The sequence below is a fragment of the Passer domesticus genome, chromosome 2 (assembly GCF_036417665.1).
Source record: "Passer domesticus isolate bPasDom1 chromosome 2, bPasDom1.hap1, whole genome shotgun sequence".
Lineage (NCBI taxonomy): Eukaryota > Metazoa > Chordata > Aves > Passeriformes > Passeridae > Passer > Passer domesticus.
In genome coordinates, this window is record NC_087475.1 from 126,419,804 (window position 1) to 126,439,307 (window position 19,504).

The following is a 19,504-nucleotide window of genomic DNA, read 5'->3' on the forward strand; positions in this document are numbered from 1 at the left end:
AGGGGAGAGGTGGGAATGGGCAAATCCTGGCTCTCCTCTCCCTGCTCCAATGGTTTGCCTGGGTTTTGCGTCCCTGGATCTGCTGTGCTCAGCGAAATGCTGGAGTAGGGGGAAACTGAGGCAACCCTTCAGAGAGCTGGGATGTGGGATAGAGAGGGGAGAAGTTCTCTGGGATCAGGTGATGCTGCCTGTCAGTGGTGCGGATTGAGCCTGGCATCAGTGGCACAGGGCCAGGGGGGTGACCCAGCCCAAGTCCCCTTAACTCTGCCCATTTTTGTCTCTTTCTTTCCCCACTGCCAAAATCCCCCTTATCTTTGCCCATTTCTTATTCTTTCCTTCCCCTGTGCCAAAATCCCTTATCTTTGCCCATTTTTTACCTTTTTCCTTCCCCTGTGCCAAAATTCACTTAACTCTGCCCATTTTTACCTCTTCTCTTTCCCTGCTGACAAAGTCCCCTAAACTCTGCCCAGTTTTTACTCTTCCCCAATGCCCAAAATCCCCTTATTTTTGCCCATTTTTGTCTCTTCCTTTCCCTGGTGCCAAAATCCCCTTAACTCTGCCCATTTCTGCCAGTGCTTCGAACAGGGCTGCTTTGTCCATTGTCCCCCCCACTTTAATTAAAAGCCTCTAATTAATTAGGCAGCGAGCTCCACGTGGGATGTGCATCCTTTGAGGCCTGTGCTGGTGGTGCAGGATGCAGCCTTGGAGCAGCAGGGTTAGCCCTGGGCTGGGCTGGTCCTGGCTGCCTGATCCCAAGGTCAGGCTCTGGGCAGGATCCAGGACCTGCAGCCAGGGTGGGAGGCTGGAATGGGCTCAGCAGGAGCTGGCCTTCCAGCCCGTGCAGGGACCCACAGTCCTGCAGCTGGGATGTACCAGGAGCTCCCTGGGGCTGGGGTGCACAGGGAGAGGCTGGTTCTGGGCTTGTGCATCCAGGGAAATCCCTGGAATTTGTGTGGATGTGCATCCCTGCACGGGGAGTCCTGGAGTGCAGGGGTGCACATAGAGGGGGTATGGAGAGAGCCTGGTACAGAGATACATGTAGGTATTTATGGGACACTCACAAAGGGAATTTGGGGGGAATTTGGCATCATTTTTTGCCTGATGGAACAGTTCAGGTTTAGTTTTTTGCCTTCTCTGATGGTGAGCTGGAAAGTGCTATGAAACCATTGGGCATTATAATTAAAATGGGTTAATGAGGAACCTCCTGGAGCTTTGGCTGGTGCCGCCGTGGGGACATTGGCAGGTCCCCAAGAGGAGGCTGTGCACCCAGTGGCATTTCTAAATGATTAAAATTATTAAGGGAGGAGGTCCCTGGAGCGGGGATTCACACACAGGGGTGTGGAGAGGGCCCTGGTGCTGGGATGTATTCTCAGAGATGCACTGGGCAGCCTGCCTGCACCCTGCCTGCATCTGTGCACAGATGCCTGGGCTTTTCCATGGAAAATCACATGCCTCCAAAGCTTCTGGGAGGAGGTGGCCTCGTTCTTCCATCTGCTCTTGCCAGGGAAGCAGCAGGTCGGCCTCCCTGTGGCGTAACCTCCAGGTAACCTCCTGCCAAACCCAGCTGGGATGGAAGCTCAAAGCTTCCCAGGGCTGCTTCCCACAGCCTTTATCCATCATTGCAAGGGTTGTGGGATGCTTGGAAGTGTTCAAGGCCGGACTGGGTGGGCCTTGGAGCAACCTGTTCCAGTGGGATGTGTCCCTGCCCATGCTGGGGGGTTGGAACAAGATGAACTTAAGGTGCCAGCTGGTCCAAACCATTCTGTGATTCTCTCACTCTCTGATTTAGAGCCTTTCCCAGGGGTGTGTCTGACGAGGGAGCTTTCCCCTGGATATTGATCCCTGTGTCCAGGGAGGTGATGTGCTGAGGTCTCCCCTTGCTGAGCTCCCTCACCTGGTCACAGCAGGTCCCATGGGGCATCCCACAGCTTCAGAGCTGCAGCAGGAGCTTCTCCTAAATCCAGGATGGAGAAGGAGGTGCCCTCACACGAAAGGAAGGTTTGGCCAGTACAGTTTCCCCTTCTCTCAGGGCATGGCCTGGAAAACAGGGAAAAGGAGACTCCCATCCTCCTGGAAAACAGGGAAAAGGAGAGTCCCATTCTCCTGAAAAACAGGGAAAAGGAGAGTCCCATCCTCCTGGAAAACAGGGAAAAGGAGAGTCCCATCCTCCTGGAAAACAGGGAAAAGGAGAGTCCCATCCTCCTGGAAAACAGGAAAGGAGACTCCCATCCATCCATCCATCCATCCATCCATCCATCCATCCATCCATCCATCCATCCATCCATCCATCTTCATCCACCTCCTCCCATCTCCACCAACCTCCACCCATGTCCATGCTCCCATCCAGCCACCCATTCCCACCACTTATCCAGGACAACAGTCCCCACACGCTATCCAGGCATGATTTTCCAGGAGAACATGGTCCATCTTCCAGGATGTCTCCTCCTGAAGGCTTGCACAGACAGAGCCCCCTCAAACAAAAGCCTTGCCGTGTCCACCATGGTGCTTCCAGGCCAGGATGTGTCCACTGAAGGAAAATCAGCCACTTCCACCCCCTCTCCCTCACCGTGGCTCTTTTTAAAGCTCTGATGGTTGGTCCCGGTGGGGCTGTTTCTCCGGACTCCCTCGGTTTCCATGGAGAGGATGAGTGAGGAATTTCAAAGGGAATGGCTCCAGTAAATGAACTCTTCTCTAAAAATAGTGTGTTTGCTTTTGGTTCTTTGGGAACTGCGGCCCGGCCAATGGGAAGGAGGACGAAAATCAGCATCTGGGTAAAAGTATTCCAGTAACTCACTCTTTGTGCAAATTCCCGCTGGAGCCACTCAGCTTCCGGGGAACGGGAGGCTGATCCCAGCTCCTGCCCCCGTCTCCGCCATGCCTGGGTGCAGCTGGGGGCTGTCCCCAAGCCTGGTGCTCCCCTCTACCTTGCACAAGGCATTTTGGGCAGAATCCCTTTAATCCGAGTGGTGGAAGGATTGGAGGGAGCAGATGTTGGGCTTGTGTCACCCCCGTGTCCTGCATTATCCTAGAAACCCCAGCATGTCCCCTTTTGGGAACCAGGAGATGGCCACCACCACCAGTGGCATCCAGGACACCAGTGAGCCCCAGCAGGACATCCCTGCACGGATGTGCTGGGAAAAGGACACCCGTAGTGGCACCCACCACCAGGTTTCCTCTGGAGGAGTCACCATCCCAGTGAGGGCACAGCCACCACCAGGTGCCCCCTGCATGAGCCACCATCCTGCTGTGGGGTCACCAGCATCCCTGCACGGTCCCCGGGGCTGGAGGAGGTTTCCTTGGTGGTGCCGTGGAGTTGCTATTTGTGACTGCCTGTTCCCGAGCCCTCCGATACTCTCCAAAAAAAACAAAAAGGGAGTTGTTTGCATGGGAAGATTGGCATCTCCGAGCCTGGGATATGGTTTCCTGCTTTTTTTAGCTGGAGTAGCAGCAGACTCGTCGGCCTGCCCTGATTTGGCATCCTTCTTCTTGCTCTTTTTTTTTTTTTGGAAGAGTTTCATCCTGACCCCTCGGCAGAAACACCGTCACTAGCGGTAGGGGATCGGGTTTGGCCCTTCTGGTGATTTTTGAGTTGCCCAAAACCCCGGTGAGATGGGATGTAGATGGCTCAGAGCCTCGGTGAGCGGAGAGGGAACTCGTCCCTCCGTCGTCCAAACCTGGAGCAGGTCAGTGGATGCTGAACCCCCCCTGCTCCCCTCCTCCCCCGACCCCAGGGTGTGCTGTGACAGTGACAGGGCAGGGAAGCTGTCACCTCTCGCCTTGGCTGCGATGTGACGTGGGCTGTGGGCGTTCCTGGCGAGCTCTGTGCTTCCCCCCTCTCCCCAGATCCCTGCTGTCCTGCTTGCAGGGAGCACCAGGCACTGGGAGTCTTTGGGGCACAGCTGGGTGCAGGCTGGTGGTTGTACCTCAGCTGCTTCCAGGCAGGAGGGACAGGAGAAGTCCTGGCAGGAGCATGGAACAGGGTGGTCAGGTCTCCCACGTCCTCCATCAGCTCCTGGGTGTCCATCAGCTTGTGGATTTGGGGATGCCCACGGACTTCTAGCACCTATTTGATCCTAAGAATCCATCTGTCAGCTCCTGGCTGCCTGTGAGCAGCTGGATGACATTTCTGGGTGCCCATGGACTCCTGGTACTGGTTGGCACCTGGGGGGCCATCAGCTCATGGGGGCCTGTGGTTACTTCTGGATTTGTGAGTGTCCGTGGACTCCTGACACCTGTTGGATCCTAGGAATCCATCAGCTCCTGCATCCCCATCCCCTCCGGGTGCCCAGTGGCTTCTGGGTGTCCCTGGACTGCTGGGTACCTGTTGGATGCTGGCCATCCATCAGTTCCTGGGTGTCCATGGGCTCTGGATGCCTGTGAGTGTCTGTTGGCTCCTGGGTGTCCTTCAGCTCCTTTGTACCCATGGATTCATGGATGCCCAGAGTCTCTTTGGGCATCCATCAGCTCCTGGGTACCCAGGGAGTCCCCACTGGCTTCTGGGTGCCCATGGACTCCAGGGTGGCTCCTGAGCAGCCACCAGCTTCTGAGCATCCATCATCTTTGACTCCTGGATCCCTCTTGGCTTCGGGTGTGCTTGGAATTCTGGCTCCACGTGGAGCCCTGCATCCCCATCAGCTCCTGGGTACCGACCCCCTCCTGTGCCCACCACCCCCTGCATGCCAGGCCGGCTCCCTCCCGCCTGCCCCAGCACTTCTGCTCCCATCCCACCGGGCACCTCCCACCCACCTGTGCCAGGCTGGCATCCAGCAGGGATGCCAGGGAGTGCCAGCACGGGGCACCCCTCTCCCTGGCTTCCTTGTCCCCCAAAATCCTCCTAGCCATTGCTTTTGGGGTGGCGTGGGATGCTTTTGGGGAGGCTCGGGATGCTTTTGGCGTGTGCCAGCAGCAGAGGATGCTGGTGGGGCATCCAGGGATTCCAGTGAGCTGAGGGGGTGGAATTGCTCCTGTCCTGGTGGGTGCAGGGCCAAGCCCACTGGGAGGCAGCAGGGAAGGAGCAGGGGGAGGGAAGAGGAGCTGGGCTGACCTCAGCATCTGGAAAGCTGCGCTCTTGGGCCGCGGCCTGCGTGCCGAAAACCGGAGGCAAAAAAAACCTTCCATATTTGGTGAAAGTTGCTCCAGGACTCGGCAAAGGCTGGCAGCAAACGGGGGGCCACGAGCCCCCAGCTCTGCCCTGGACCACTGCTTCTGGAAGGGCTCTGCCAACGTGCCAGGGGGTGGGTGCTAGCTGGGGAGGGTTAAATCGGGGTGAGCATCTCCAGCTGGCTGGGAAGGAGGGCATGGAGAGGGGGGATCCGTGGGATGCTGCCAGCAGCACAGGGAGGATGCAGGAGATGCACCAGCACAATCCTGAGCTTTGAATTTTGGCAGAGGGGAGAACCCCTCACCCCAGTGCCACTGGTGAAGATTTCTAGTGAAAATCCCACAGGAAAAGCCCCACTGTGCATTTAGAGGAGGAACTTTTGATGCTTTGGGAGATGAGTCTCCTGCAGCTGCCCTTTCCCCATCCCACTGGCACTGCTCCCAGCACCACTGCTCCCCTGGGCAGCACAGGGATGCCCAGCATCCTTCCACCCTGCCTTGGAAAAATGGCCCCAACTCCTTTATTTTTCATTCCCATTTTTTTCCCCTCACACTTTAAAAGCAGAATTGCAGCCAGGCCGTGTCCTCCCGGGATGAATCACCGCAGCCGAGAAGTCCAAGAAGGGAAAACAACTGAATTCCCGGGTGCTGGGGCTGAAGCTGCCCTGCTCCTCCTCCTCTTCCTCCTCCTCATCCTCCCCATCCCGGAGGAGGCGGTGCTGCCGGGTTTCTCCATGGGAGCATCCCTGACCAAATCAATGCTCCTCTGTGAGCTGGGAGCCTGGGAAAAACCACGGCCGAGGGAAAAGCAAACATCTCCAGCCCCGGGCCTGCGAATAAACACGGGAATATTATTAGCAACTGAAGCAGGGCTGAATCAGAGCTGCTGATTTATGCTCCTATTTCCTTTCAAGAAGTTACTCTTTGGAGAGCAGCTCGGACTTTCCTTACCCGTGGGAGAGCAGGGAGAGGCTGGGCAGGGAGGGAATGCAGCCCCGGATGTGATTCCCGACGGCGTCGGGCAGGCTCGGGCACGGCCCCTCTGCTGTGCCACAGGGCCTCCTGTTCCCATGGCAGTGCCTTCCCCGGGACCTGGAGATCCCAGGGAGCTTTTTCAGGGATGAGAGGCTGGCAGCAGGAGGGAGGGATTGGGCGCCAGGGATGGGGTGGCACCTGGAAAAGGAGGTGGCTTGTGCTCAGGGATGGCGGTGGTTGGTACCCAGGGATGGGGTGACATGCCCCAAAAGGTGGCTGGCACCATGGAATGGAGGTTTTTGGCACCCAGGAATGGGCTGCTGTGCCCCAAAAGGTGGCTGGCACCATGGAATGGAGGTTTTTGGCACCCAGGAATGGGCTGCCGTGCCCCAAAAGGTGGCTGGCACCATGGAATGGATGTGGTTGGTACCCAGGGATGGGGTGACATGCCCCAAAAGGTGACTGGCACCGTGGAATGGAGGTTTTTGGCACCCAGGGATGGCAGTGGCTGCCATCCCCCAGCTTTATGGCACTTGAGGGACACAGGGCAGAGCATCCCTGATCCCAAGGGAAAGGCTGCTCAGGTTTGAAAACCCTACGAAACCCGACCCAACCTCCTGCTTTAATGCTTCCCAAGAGAACAGAATGTGATTTATTTTTTTTTCCCCCAAGTGATTTCCTGCCAGAGGCTGAGTGATTGAGGCAATAGAGGATTGGATGGAATAGCATCATCCTGTTTTGGGAGGTGGTGCCAGCCAGGGGCTTTTCTGGCTGCTTCAGGAAGTTTTAGATGCCAGGATGATGCTGTTTGTTGCAGAGGTGTTTGCTCATTGCATTGGGGTGGATGGAACCGGGTCCAGTTTATTTCCAAGCTTTTTCTTTCCAGTTTTGGTAGAAATAGAGCTGAGGATGTGTTAAAATTGTTAAGCTTGGGAATTCACCGTGCACTCTCCCTGTGGACCAGTGGCTCCCACTATGTCCCAGCTCCCTCTAGTGGGATCTACCTTGGGAACAAGCACTCAGGGAAAGAAAAGGTGCAGAAATACCTGATTCTTTCAAACTGGGAATGCTGGTTTCAAGGAAGTGCCAAGATTCATGCACCTCCTAGCACAGCCCTACTGTGACACCCTAGAGAATCTCCCATCAGCAGCTGGCAGCAGGAACGAGCTGTAATTGAGGGAAAAACAACTTGTATTTATTTACTCTTACATTTTTGGCTTGTTTTGGAGGGGTGGGAATAATTTTGCTTGAGGCAGGGTTAGCTCCTCCTTCAGCAGCTGCAGGAAGGCCTTGAGCAGCAAATCCCACTCCCAAAGTGGTCCAAAACACTGTTTTCCCCCCTAAATCTGGATATTTTTTCCCCCAAAACAGGGTCTCAGGGACAAAATCCCTGCTGCAGCTCACTCAGACTATGGCTGGGTGAGTTTACACCAAAGAAAGGGAGAAACACCGAGTGCTGTGGGTGTGGGAATTTTGGGATGATCTCTGGGGATGCAGCACAAGGAACACCCTCCCACACCGACCCAGTCACCGGGTTTGGGACAGTGGGGGAGTCCTCAGAGTGGCTGGAAACTCCATCATTCCATGCACTGATGTGTGCACAGGGGCCAGAATCTGTGTGGTGGCTGTGATCCCTCATGGAATGTACATTCCTGCTCTGCCTTTGGCCTTTGTTTGTTTAAAAAATGGATGTTTTAGGACTTTGCTGCGTGATGCATCTTTGTTTGCAGGGGTGGAGGCAGGACACGATATACCGTGGCCTTTTCCAAATGTTTTAGGATGTTTTAGAATCCCTGGGAATGCTCAGACTCCTCCTGCATCGATATTCCTGCGCAGGGAAAAGCAAAATGATGGGGTTGCTCCCTGAGCCTCATTAAAAAATAAAATAAATCAAGATGGGAGGGTTCCCATCCTTCTTCAGGGCTGTATTTCCAGTGTCAGAGGGAAAGCTGGGGGAAAAGGGCTTTTCCTTGGCCCCCATCCCAGGTTTGGGGCGCTGTTTAATCACCCCAAACCCCCGGTGCTGGATCCTCTCCATCTTTGGGTTTTCAGGAGCATTTTGCCACGCTGGCACAAGCCTTGGGATGGGGGATGAGTCCCTTGGCTCCATCCCAAGGAACTGGCGCGCGTTTCCTAGGAGGGTTTGGGGTTTTGAGGGAGGAAACGCTCAGATTGGGGGGGGGGGGGGGGGGGGGGAAATAAAACTAAACCACAACAGGGGCTGGTCCGAAAGGAAATCTAAAGGTGTTTACAAAGAGCCGCGCTGCTAAAAATATCCGGCTCATATTTTAGACAGCCCTAAAAATAGGCAGCGCTGTTGGAGTGGCCAAACACTCCCAGGAATTTCCTGTGGGCTGCGGGCCGCTTGCAGGGGGGTCCGGGCTGGGCTGCGGGCTTTGCATCCCGGGGGGATGGCATGGCACCCCGAAACCAGCGGGATTGGGTGTGAATTCCCGACCGGGACAGGGCAGGACGGGTTTAACCCTTCTCCGGCCATCCTCTGTCCCATCCCGAGGGTGGGGTGGGTGTGAGCGAGGTTCCAGACCCGCGGAGGAAGGCGCAGCCGACACCGGAGCGTCCCCTTGCAGCGCTCCCGGGACACGCTGGGTGGGATGCAGGGATTGAGCCCAGGCTGGCGTCCGGGGCTGGGAAGGGCTCTCCTGCCATGGAGGGAGCGGGCGGTGCCGGGGGAGGGATCGGGGCGTTGCTGCGGGAGGAGCCGCCGGGACACGGAGCGCCGGGGCTGAGCCGGGCCGGGAGCGGGAATGGGATTGTCCGGGAGCTGGATTACCGAGGAAGGGGAATGGGATTGCCCGGGAGCGGGATTACCGAGGAGCGGGAATGGGATTGCCCGAGGAACGGGAATGGGATTGCCGGGGAGCGGGATTACCGAGGAGCGGGAATGGGATTACCAACCAGAGGGATTGGGGATTGCAATGCGGTTGGACCCGGGTTTGCATCCCTGGTGGGTCCGGGATTGCGAGAGAAATGGGGTTGGGATTGCAGCTCAAATGAACCTGGGATTGCAGAAGGAATGGGGTTGGGATTGCAGCTCAAATGAACCTGGGATTGCAAAAGGAATGGGGTTGGGATTGCAGCTCAAATGAACCTGGGATTCAGCCCAAATGAATCTGGGATTGCAAGAGGAATGGGATTGGGATTGCAGCTCAAATGAACCTGGGATTGCAAAAGGAATGGGATTGGGATTGCAGCCCAAATGAACCCAGGATTGCAGGAGGAATGGGATTAGGATTACATCCCAGATCAACCTGGGATTCAAGAGGAATGGGATTGGGATTGCAGCTCAAATGAACCTGGGATTGCAGCTCAAATGAACCTGGGATTGCAGGTCAAATGAACCTGGAATTGCAAGAGGAATGGGGTTGGGATTGCAGCCCAAATGAATTTGGGATTGTAAAAGGAATGGGATTGCAGCTCAAATGAACCTTGGATTGCAAGAGGAATGGGATTGGGATTGCAGCTCAAATTAATTTGGGATTGTAAAAGGAATGGGGTTGGGATTGCAGCTCAAATGAACCTGGGATTGCAATGTGGTTGGACCCAGGTCTGCACCCATGCTGGGCGCGGGATTGCAAGAGGAATGGGGTTGGGATTGCATCCCAGATGGATCTGGGGTTACAGCCCAAACGGGTCCAAAACTGCGAGCCAGGTGTATCCAGGATTCCAGCAGGAGTGGTTCTGAGGTTACAGCCCAAATGGATCTGGCATTGCCATGCAGATGGACCCAGGCTGGCTTTCCTGTTGGGTCTGAGATTGCAAGAGGAGTGGGGTTGGGATTGCAAAAGGGCTGGGATTGGGATTGCAGCGCAGCTGGATTTGGGATTGCAGTGGGGCTGGACCCAGGTTTGAATCCTTGGTGGGTCTGTGATTGCAGACCCATCCAACCCCAATGGTTATGGAATTGCAGAGGAACGGGGTTGGGGTTGCAGCTGGATGGGTCTGGGGTTGGAACCCAAAGGGGCCCAGGATTCCAACACAGATGGGGCCCAGGATGGCAAATGAACGGGTCTGGGACCGCAACCCAGAGTGCTGCAGCCCAGCTGGGCCTGGATCTGCAGCCCAGGTGGGTTTGGGATTACAGCCCAAAAGCACCCGGGAGTGCAAGCACAGGGTCTGGAACTGAAATCCAGATGGACCTAGATTAGCAACCCATTTTGTTCTGGGATTGGAGCCCAAATGGATCTGGAATTGCAACAGAAATTAGTCTGGAATTGGAGCCCAAATAGGGATTGCAACAGAAACATATTTGCAATAGGATTCTAGCAGAGCCCAGGATTTTATCCCTAATGGATCCCAGATTGCAATGCAGTTATGCCCAGGATTGCAACTGGGATGGGTTTGGGATTGCAGCCCAAATGTGTTTGGGATTACCACCAAAATGAATCTGGGATTAGAACTCAGAACAGCCTCAGGTTTTCAATCCAGGTGGTTCTGGAATTGCAATGCAGATGGATCCAAGCTTGCAACAAAACTGGTTCTAGGATGGCAGCCTAAAGGAATCTGAGATTACAGCAGAAATGGATCTGGAATTGGATCCCAGAAGAGCTCGGGACTGCAACCCAAGCAGATCTGGGATTGCAAACCAAATAAACGCAGCATTCCAACAGCTGGGATGGCCAGGGCACTGCAGCTGCAGGAGCAGGAGCTTGAGAGCAGCCTCGTTACCTGGTTGCAATTAGCATTCCCTCCTCCCTGGCCCCTGGGTGCATGGGCAGCTGCTGCAGCTCCATTCCCTGCCCCGAGCCGTCCGTTCTCTGCCTCGCACCCTTCCCGGGCTGGGATGCTGTCACCCTCACTTCCAAGAGGAAATTTACTGGCTGCAATGAGAGGGATGCAGCCCTGCTGCACGCCGTTGCTGTGGAAACGGGGTGAGCGGCTAATTAGATTTAATTAACGAGGCAGGAGGGGAGCGTTACAAACAGATCTGGGCAGGATGCATCACCCGGCCAGCAGGGATGTGGGTGCTGAGGTGGGGATGCCGTGGGGCGGCGGGGAAGGGGGCGTGCCTCAGTTTCCCTGCCTGCCAGGCCAGGGAGGGGGGTATTCACAGCGATGGAGCCCCTGAGGGCGCTCAGCATCACCCGTGCGTCCCCCTCCCCAAAAAACCTCATGCCCCAAAAAGCAAGCATCGTCTCCCTCCGCCCCCCGCCCCAGCATCCTGGCTGGGCAGAGCCATTCCCGCAGCATCCCTCGGCGGGATCCGGCCCTGCCCGCATCCCTGCGTGTCGGCGTGGGCACGGCTCTGCCCCCCGCCCCTGCCTGCCCAGTTTCGGGGGCCGGGGGCCCTGGCGTGGCCACGGACGCAGGCGCAGCCCGCTGCCGCCCTGCGGGAGGGCTTCCCGAGCATCCCCCCGCTCCCGCATCCAGCGAGCCCCGCCGGTATAAATAGCGCCTGCCTTCCATTCCCCTCCCCGCCGCATCCCGGCGCAGCGCTCGGGCTGGGGCGGACACCTGGGCAGGGCGGCAGGGACGCAGGGGGAATTTCTGCGCGATTCCTTGGGCCGCGTGGGCCGCACCGACCCCCGGGACCCGCATGCTGCAGATGGTGAGGACTCTGGCGCAGTTCACCATCGCGCTGGAGGACATGCGAGACATCGGGGACGGCATCGACGCGGCCTTCGCCACCTCCGGGCTCGGCGGCTCGGCGGCCGAGGAGCTGCCGGACAAGGGCTGCGGCGGCCGCGGTGGCTCCGAGGTGACGGCCGGGGGGGTCCCGGGGCTGCGGCGGGGGATGCGGGGGGGATGCGGGGATGCGTCACCCCCGGACACGTGTGCGGCGCCCGGCACCTGCGGGCTCTGCGCCGCGATTGCCCGGGCAACCGAGCCTCCATCCTCATCCTCATCCTCGCCCCGGGGCTCTGGGGATGGCGGGCAGGGGGGATGCTGCCGGCCGGAGGGGGCGATGGGGGGGCTGGAGCCAGCGCTGCCAGCGCCCCCCCGGTGCTGGTGTGCACGGCGGAGGCGTCGGCTGGTGGGAATGCCACGGTGGGAATGCCACGGTGGGAATACCATGGTGGGAATACCCGATTCCATGGCGGCAGGGGCTGATCCCGAGGGTGCTGAGCGTCCCGGGGGAGGCAGGGTGAGACCAGGGTGTCCCCAGGGGGAGCAGATGGAGCCCCCCGGCTGGGGTAAGGAATGCAGCGGGGCGCATCCCGCCTTCGCCCACGCAGGGCTTTGCCCTGCTGCGATGGTGCCTCTCCCCCAGCTCTGCTCATCCCAGGGGGAATTTGCCCCTGCCGGGGTAATGCTGGTGCTGTAACCATGGAAAAGATTCCTTGCCAACAGCTGGGCCTCATCCTGCGTGTCCCCACTGCTGCAAATCCCCAGCTCCAGGAAAGAAAGGACCAGCAGGGAACTGCAGGCTGGGTGAGGGCTGGGGAAACTGAGGCAGTCTGGGGCAGCAGATTCCCCTAAGCTGCATCCTCCACTGAGCGCCCGTCCATCCGTAATTACAGCTAATTAATCCAGCAGCGAGAGTGTTCATAAGCCCTCTAACCAAGTGGGGAGGTCTCAGTTGGTGTTCCCAATATCACCATGGTTTCCTGATTCCTGGAGAGCCTTGGACCCGTCACCAATATCTGGCTCCAGACAAGAGTTTCCTCCAGGCTTGATTCCATCAGCAGCCTGGTGGAGAGCAGGGAAACTGAGGCACAGCTCTGTCCTAGAGCAGGATCTGGCCAGGATCCCTCTCCATTGCTCCCTGGGGACCACGAGCACGGTGGTGGCCTCTCTCCTTGGTGAGGATGGTCAGACTTCTTGCTGTGGCTGCCGAGCAGCTTCACAGCTCATTGTGTCCCCACTGGGGAGGACATGGCAGGGGCTCATCCCACAGGACTGAGGATATTTGGGGTGTCACATCCAGGGTCTCTGGAGATTCTGCAAAACTTTTGGGGTGTCTGTGCACCCAGGGCATCTCTGCACCAGAAGCTTTTGGGATGTCTCTGCACTGGAGTCATCCTTCCCATGCAGAGCCTTCGGGGTGTCTCTGCAGCCAGAATCTCTGGGGGGCACCCAAACACAAACCTTCCCTCCAAACGCAAACCTTCGGGGTATCACTGCATCCAAAACCTTTGGGGCATCTCCCACGGAAATCTCTTGGGGTGTCTCTGCTCTCAGAGCCTTTCAGGGCGTGCACACAGGGGGAGGGTCCCTGAGCCCCGCAGCCAGGAAGACCCCAGCCCATCTGCTTCCCAGGGCTTCCCACCTCCCCACGGATCTCCTCCCCAGGGTGCCCGGGTGCTGGGCGGGAGGCGAATTCCTGCGGGTCCGCTCGGAGCGGGGCCGCTGGAGAGCCAGAGGGCTCCGGCACCGACCCATGTAGGGCTGTGAGCTCCAGGGCGGGCTCCTGACGCGGCCGCGGAGGAAACCAGGCGCTCGGTGTCATGTACTTCCTAATCCTCCCGGATTCCTCCATCGGGGCGGAGAGGCAGCGCAGGGGAGCTGGACGCCAGCCGGGCTGCTCCGGTGTTCCGCCAGCCCCGGCACGCTGCTCCCCCGCCCCGGCTCGCCCCAAAACGCTGCTGTGTCTCTTCCCCCCGGGCAGGACATGAGGAAGCACGTCATCATGACCCTGCTGGACACGGAGCAGTCCTACGTGGAGTCCCTGCGCACCTTGATGCAGGTAAGGTGGCACGGCCGGGGTGACACCCCAAAGCCTGCTCACCCCCAGTCCTGCCCGTGCCAGGGGCTGTGTGGCACCGCTTGGGGTGACACTGGGGATGTTGGGGACAGCGGGAGCAGAAGGGGAGTGCTGTGACAGCAGCGTCAAGAACGGGGTGTAGGAATTACCTCCGTGCCCAAAGCGAGCCTGCGGCATTGCCAGCGTGCTGTCACCTGGCAGGTGGCGTGTCCCCCAGTCTCTTTGCCGTGCTTGCCTTCCAAAATCTCCTCCTCGTGTTGCACCCCACCTCCTGATGGCCCTGCCATGATGGGGGACCCCTGAAATCCCCCGTTCCCTCGTGCTCCCCTTCCCTGCTCGGATCGTCACCTGCAGACCTGAGCCAAAGGTTTTTCTCAGGCTTTTTTCGCTGAGCTGGTTCCAAACCCCCTGGAGCAGCCTGGCCCCAGGGTCCAGCCCACGTTTCAGATGTTAATGAAGGTGTTTCAGCAGGTTAATGATGGTCAACGCCCTGGAGACGTCACCTGGCCGAGGTGTGGCTTGTCCAGCCACATCCCTGCAGGGGGAAACACCACAAACTGCAGGAGCGGTGCCTGTGGGACCTCTGTGACAGTCCTCAAGGGCATGGGCCACTCCATCCCACACTGCCCTGGGCTCTTCCCATAAATGCCCCACTAGGATGCCCCAAGCTGGACACAGATGGGCTGCAGGAGGGAGGGACCCCCTGGCTGCTGCCAGTGCAGACCTTGGCTTAGAGGGGCGAGAGGAGCCCAGCCCTGGGGCTGATTTTAGGGGGAACTGTACAGGGTTTGGGGCTGGGGGGTGTCCCCACTGGTTTTGGCATGGAGAGAGTCTGTCCCATGGTCTGTGCATCCTCTAGAAAGACACGGGTGGGAGCCACAGGGTGTTAATGCCTGGGCTCTTGTCCATGGGACCTGTCCTGACACAGTGCCACCAGGGGGGACCTGGCTTCCTGGCAGGGATCGTGGGGCTCCAGGTGTCCCCAGCTCCCTGTCTCAGCTGGGACAAGGTGCTCAGGTCCTTGACATGGCTTGGTGGCACTTAGCATGGGACAAGGACCATCTTGGAGCATCATCCTCCAGCCAAGGCAGATGGTGCATGGGCAAGCCCTGCCTGCTGTCCCTGTGTGCTGCAGCAAGGGCTGTCTCCTCCTCTTCCCAGTGTGGGAAGCACGGGATGCATGGCACAGTCCATCCCAGCTCCTGCTGGAGGTGCTGGACACAGTAGGACAGGTGAAGGGAGTTAGGAGCCTCAGGCTGGATTTGGTCCCTCTGACTTGGGTCTCCATGAAGTATCTGGCATCAGCTTGAGGAACCTGATCCTTGGGGCATGACTCCTTTGCCTGCTTGGTTGGAGAGGTCTGAAGCCACTGGAGATGGGTCCTGTCCTCAGTGCTCAGCTCCATGGTCCTCCACACATCCTGAAAGCCACCAGCACCCTGTACTGGTCAGACTGAGCGGGTGGCAAGGCTTGAGAAGACCTTCCACATGCTGCTGCATCCCCTGCAAATCCATCTCTGCCATTCCAGGGGCGCTCCTCCACTCTGCCCCATGGATGGAGGAGAGGGGTTTCATAGCAGAGCCACCCACCCAGCCCTGCTGAGCACCTGCTGGCCCTGAGCATTGCTCGTTGGCCCTTGTGTGGTGGCCCAGGGCGTGACCCAGTGGGTGCATCCTGCTGGCCCAGACCCCACCTGGTTCCAAACACCCTAAATCCCACCGGGAACACTCCGGCATTTGGATCCCGGGCTGGTGTTGCTGTGATTTCCAAGCTAGGTCGGGCAGATGGAGGTGGTGAAGGCTCATGACAGCAAAGCTGGCTCTGAAGGCCCTGGGACAGAGGATCCTGTGCCAGGCAGGCTCCTTCTGCAGACCTGTCCCCCTCCCCACTCAGCTGTGGGGATTCACTGAGTGCATCCCAGGGACCCAGGAGGGCTGGGCTGCAAAACCTGCCTGGTCCTGGGGGCTGTCCCACAGCCCAGGGAGGAGCCCCCTGCTGCAGGCTGCCATCCATGCCCGTGTTTACATGGGCTGAGAGATCCAGACTGGGCAGGGAGAGGAAACCCCCACGGGTCCCGGTGCCTCTGCTTGCCCGCAGGGTTACATGAAGCCGCTGAAGCAGCCGGAGAACTCCCTGCTCTGCGACCCTTCGCTGGTGGACGAGATCTTCGACCAGATCCCCGAGCTGCTGGAGCACCACGAGCAGTTCCTGGAGCAGATCCACGACTGCGTGCAGAACTGGCACGAGAAGCAGAAAGTGGGCGACCTCCTGGTGCAGTCGGTAGGTGCTGGCGGGGTGATTCCCCCTGGGAATGCGGGTGTGCCCGCTCCTGGGCACGGCCCCAGAGCAGAGGTTTCGGAGCAGGAGTGATGAAAGGATGGGCCAAGCAGGCCTGGGATGGAGAGCAGGAGACGATCTCCAGGCCTGCTGTCTGCTTAGCATAAGGGTGGGAGCTGCTGCTCCAGGCTGGCTCTGCAGCTCCGCGTTTCTGCCTCGGGAGCACAAACGTCAGGGCTGAAAAATCGAGGTGGGCGGACAGCGGGTGAGCCCTCCCTGCGCCAGCCCAGAGCCAGAGTTAACCCTTGGTGCAGCTGCTTCCAGGCTCTCCCAGAACGCCCATGATCCCTAGCCCTGTTTTCCTGCCCCCAGTTCTCCAAGGATGTGCTGGTGAACATCTACTCTGCCTACATTGATAACTTCCTCAACGCCAAGGACGCCGTCAGGATCGCCAAGGAAGCCCGGCCGGCTTTCATGAAGTTCCTGGAGGTGGGTCCTGGTTCCTGTCTCCGTAGATCCTGGCCATGATCTAGAGCCAGGCAGGATGGGAGTTAATGGGAGCGAATTTATTGCCAGACTGGGAATTTCCCCCCACCTTCTTGGTTTTGGTGCAAAGAGGGTCAGTTGGGATGGAGTGGAATCACTCCGGGTGGTGTGGAAATTTGGACCCCAAACCAAAATGGGCAATCCTGGCTTAGTGGATCCTCGCTGTGTCCCACCAAGGGGCCCATCCTTGTCCCTCCTGGGTGTTTTGCAGCAAAGCATGCGGGAGAACAAGGAGAAGCAGGCCCTGTCCGACCTGATGATCAAGCCTGTGCAGAGAATCCCGCGATACGAGCTGCTGGTGAAGGTGGGTGACACCGGGGTGGCAGTGTCACACCAGCAGCGGGGGGGCCACGGCTCCTCCTCGCCTCCACAAAGCTTTCAGGGCTCTCAGGTCTCTCCTGACCCCTTGTCACAAAGCTGGTGTCCCCAGGCGTGCACATGGCTCTGCCCTCCTGCAGATGGTCACTCTGAGGACGGTCACCTTGCTGCCCCAGCCCACCATGGTCCCCTTACCCTCAGCCTTCCTGCTGGACATTTCCACCCCCTCCTCGGGGCTGGTTTCCATGCCCAGCAGCCGGAGCAGCGTGGGAGGGGCTCAGGCAATGGCAGGCGCTGCCAGAGGTGACAGCCCCCTCTGTCCCCGTGGCAGGACCTGCTGAAGCACACCCCAGAGGACCACCCCGACCACCCCTTCCTCATCGACGCCCAGCGCAACATCAAGCAGGTGGCCGAGAGGATCAACAAGGGCATGAAGAGCGCGGAGGAGGTGGAGAGGAACGCCCGGATCGTGCAGGAGATTGAGTCCCACATCGAAGGGATGGAGGACGTACGTGCGGGGGGCCTTGGATGGGGTCACTCTTTCCCTCTCCACAAAACGTCCTCATTTCTGCTCTTTCTGGGTCACCTGTTTGCTCCTCCAGGTCCAGCTTTCCCCGTCATCATTTGGTCTTGGGGGTTTGGGAAGGGTCTGGGGTTCCAATTCTGAGCCGGGGGATGCAGGGGCAGGGATGAAGGGCACAAAGCTCCCCGCAGTGGCTTCCCAACCACGGGTCTCCTTGTCCCCACAGCTCCAGGCTCCGCTCCGCAGGTTCCTGCGCCAGGAGATGGTCGTGGAAGTGGTAAGAGTGGGGTCTGTGGGGAAATGGGACCCCTCTGGGTGGGCAGTGGGGGGCTGTGAGTGCAGGTCATGGGGTGCCTGTGTGCCTATGGGAAGCTGTGGATGGATGGATGGATGGATGGATGGATGGATGGATGGATGGATGGATGGAACGAACGGAAGGATGAAAGGGGAAGGCAGCACATGGGGAAACTGAGGCAGGGCCCTCTCCCAGCACGGGCACCGAGGAGGGATGGTCACTAACCCGCTGGTGTCTCCCGCTGCTCCACAGAAGGCGGTGGGTGGGAAGAAGGACCGCTCCTTCTTCCTCTTCACGGACCTGCTGGTGTGCACCACGCTGAAGCGCAAGTCGGGCTCGCTCCGCCGCAGCTCCATGAGCCTGTGAGTACCCCCAGGCCTGGGGACACCCCCTGGCTGTCCCTGCCAGCTGGCCTGGCTTCAGGGGGCTGTGGCTGTGGGTGCAGCTCGGCCATGCCCCCCAACCTCCCAGGTACACGGCGGCCAGCGTGATCGACACCGCCAGCAAGTACAAACTGCTCTGGAAGCTGCCCCTGGAGGATGTGGAAATTGTCAAAGGTCTGTCACTGCCTGCTGGAGTGTCCCATCTCTCCCCAAAACCCATGGGTGGTAGAGCCAGGGAGGGAGGGGTTAACTCTGCGCGTGTGTCCCCACACAGGTGCCTCGCAAGCCACCAACAGGGAGAGCATCCAGAAAAGCATCAGCCGCCTGGATGAAGACCTCAACACGCTGGGGCAAGTCAGCAAGCTGTCAGAGACCCTCAGCTTCCCCCACCAGGTATGGGGATGGCGGCCCTGCAGCTGTGCCCTGGTTGGATACGTTCCCGGTGGGAACACACAGGATGTCCTCAGCCAGAGGGGACAAGCTATGGCAGGGCCGGTGGCCATAAGCACCCTAAAGCCCCAAAAGAGGTTGCGGCAGCCTCTGAAGGATTCCAGAGGATGGACAGGGGGCTATCAAGCATGTGGCTTGTGGTGGCCCGTCCCTGAGAGATGTCCCCGTCCCAAGGGCCTGGATGACGTGATCAAGGACCTGATGGCCGCCATCCACCGGGAGCTGTCGGAGAAGCAATCCCTGTCCTTCAGCATGGCCTTCCCCCCCAACAAGGTGGAGCTCAGCACCACCAAAGCTGACGGCACCGAGTCTTTCATCTTCGAGTTCCCCAACCCCGACGCCCGGCTCGGCTTCGAGCAAGCCTTCGAGGACGCCAAGAAAAAGCTGGGTAACAGCAGGGAGAGGGCAGCTGGACGAGGTGGTGGGCTTGGCATCCCCCACTCCGCTTTGGTAGACCCCTTTCCTCCATCACGTCTTGATCTCCCAATCTGTTTTTCCCAGCTTCCAGCAAAAACTGCCTGGACCCGGAGTTCCTCAAAGCCATCCCCATCATGAAGACGCGGAGTGGGATGCAGGTACCCAAAGTCTGGGCTCAGGCATCCCACATGTTCTCCCCACCCCAGTGGTCTTGCTACCAGATGCCAACAGCTCCTGAATAACCCAATCTTCCTCTCCCTTGCAGTTCTCCTGCGCTTCTCCCAGCCACGGCAGCCCGGAGAGCTCGCACGAGGTTTGGGTTTGCAACAGCGACGGCTACGTGGGGCAGGTCTGCCTGCTGAGCATCCGCAAGGAGCCCACGGTGGAGGCCTGCATCGCCGTCTGCTCCGCCAGGATCCTCTGCATCGCCTCCGTGCCCGGCCTCAAGCGCGCCTACAGGTAGGACATGCCCCGGCCCCGCAGCGCCGGGGGTGCGGGGCGCTGCTGCAGGAGCGGGGCGATGCTGGAGCTGCTTCTCTCCCCTCCCTCCCTCCCGG

At 58.9% G+C, this 19,504-nt stretch overlaps 1 protein-coding gene across 1 annotated transcript in view; it reads left to right on the top strand.

Moving 5' to 3' along the window:
• Window positions 1-19,504, top strand: part of ARHGEF17 (Rho guanine nucleotide exchange factor 17) — a 29,941-nt gene that overhangs the window by 6,422 nt on the left and 4,015 nt on the right. Inside the window, exons 2-13 of the mRNA XM_064411150.1 lie at window positions 13,643-13,720; window positions 15,836-16,018; window positions 16,388-16,504; window positions 16,773-16,865; window positions 17,211-17,387; window positions 17,629-17,679; window positions 17,950-18,059; window positions 18,169-18,254; window positions 18,355-18,473; window positions 18,705-18,918; window positions 19,032-19,105; window positions 19,213-19,406. Coding sequence (XP_064267220.1) covers window positions 13,643-13,720; window positions 15,836-16,018; window positions 16,388-16,504; window positions 16,773-16,865; window positions 17,211-17,387; window positions 17,629-17,679; window positions 17,950-18,059; window positions 18,169-18,254; window positions 18,355-18,473; window positions 18,705-18,918; window positions 19,032-19,105; window positions 19,213-19,406 — 1,496 coding nt within the window. The remainder of the gene's footprint in view (window positions 1-13,642; window positions 13,721-15,835; window positions 16,019-16,387; window positions 16,505-16,772; window positions 16,866-17,210; window positions 17,388-17,628; window positions 17,680-17,949; window positions 18,060-18,168; window positions 18,255-18,354; window positions 18,474-18,704; window positions 18,919-19,031; window positions 19,106-19,212; window positions 19,407-19,504) is intronic.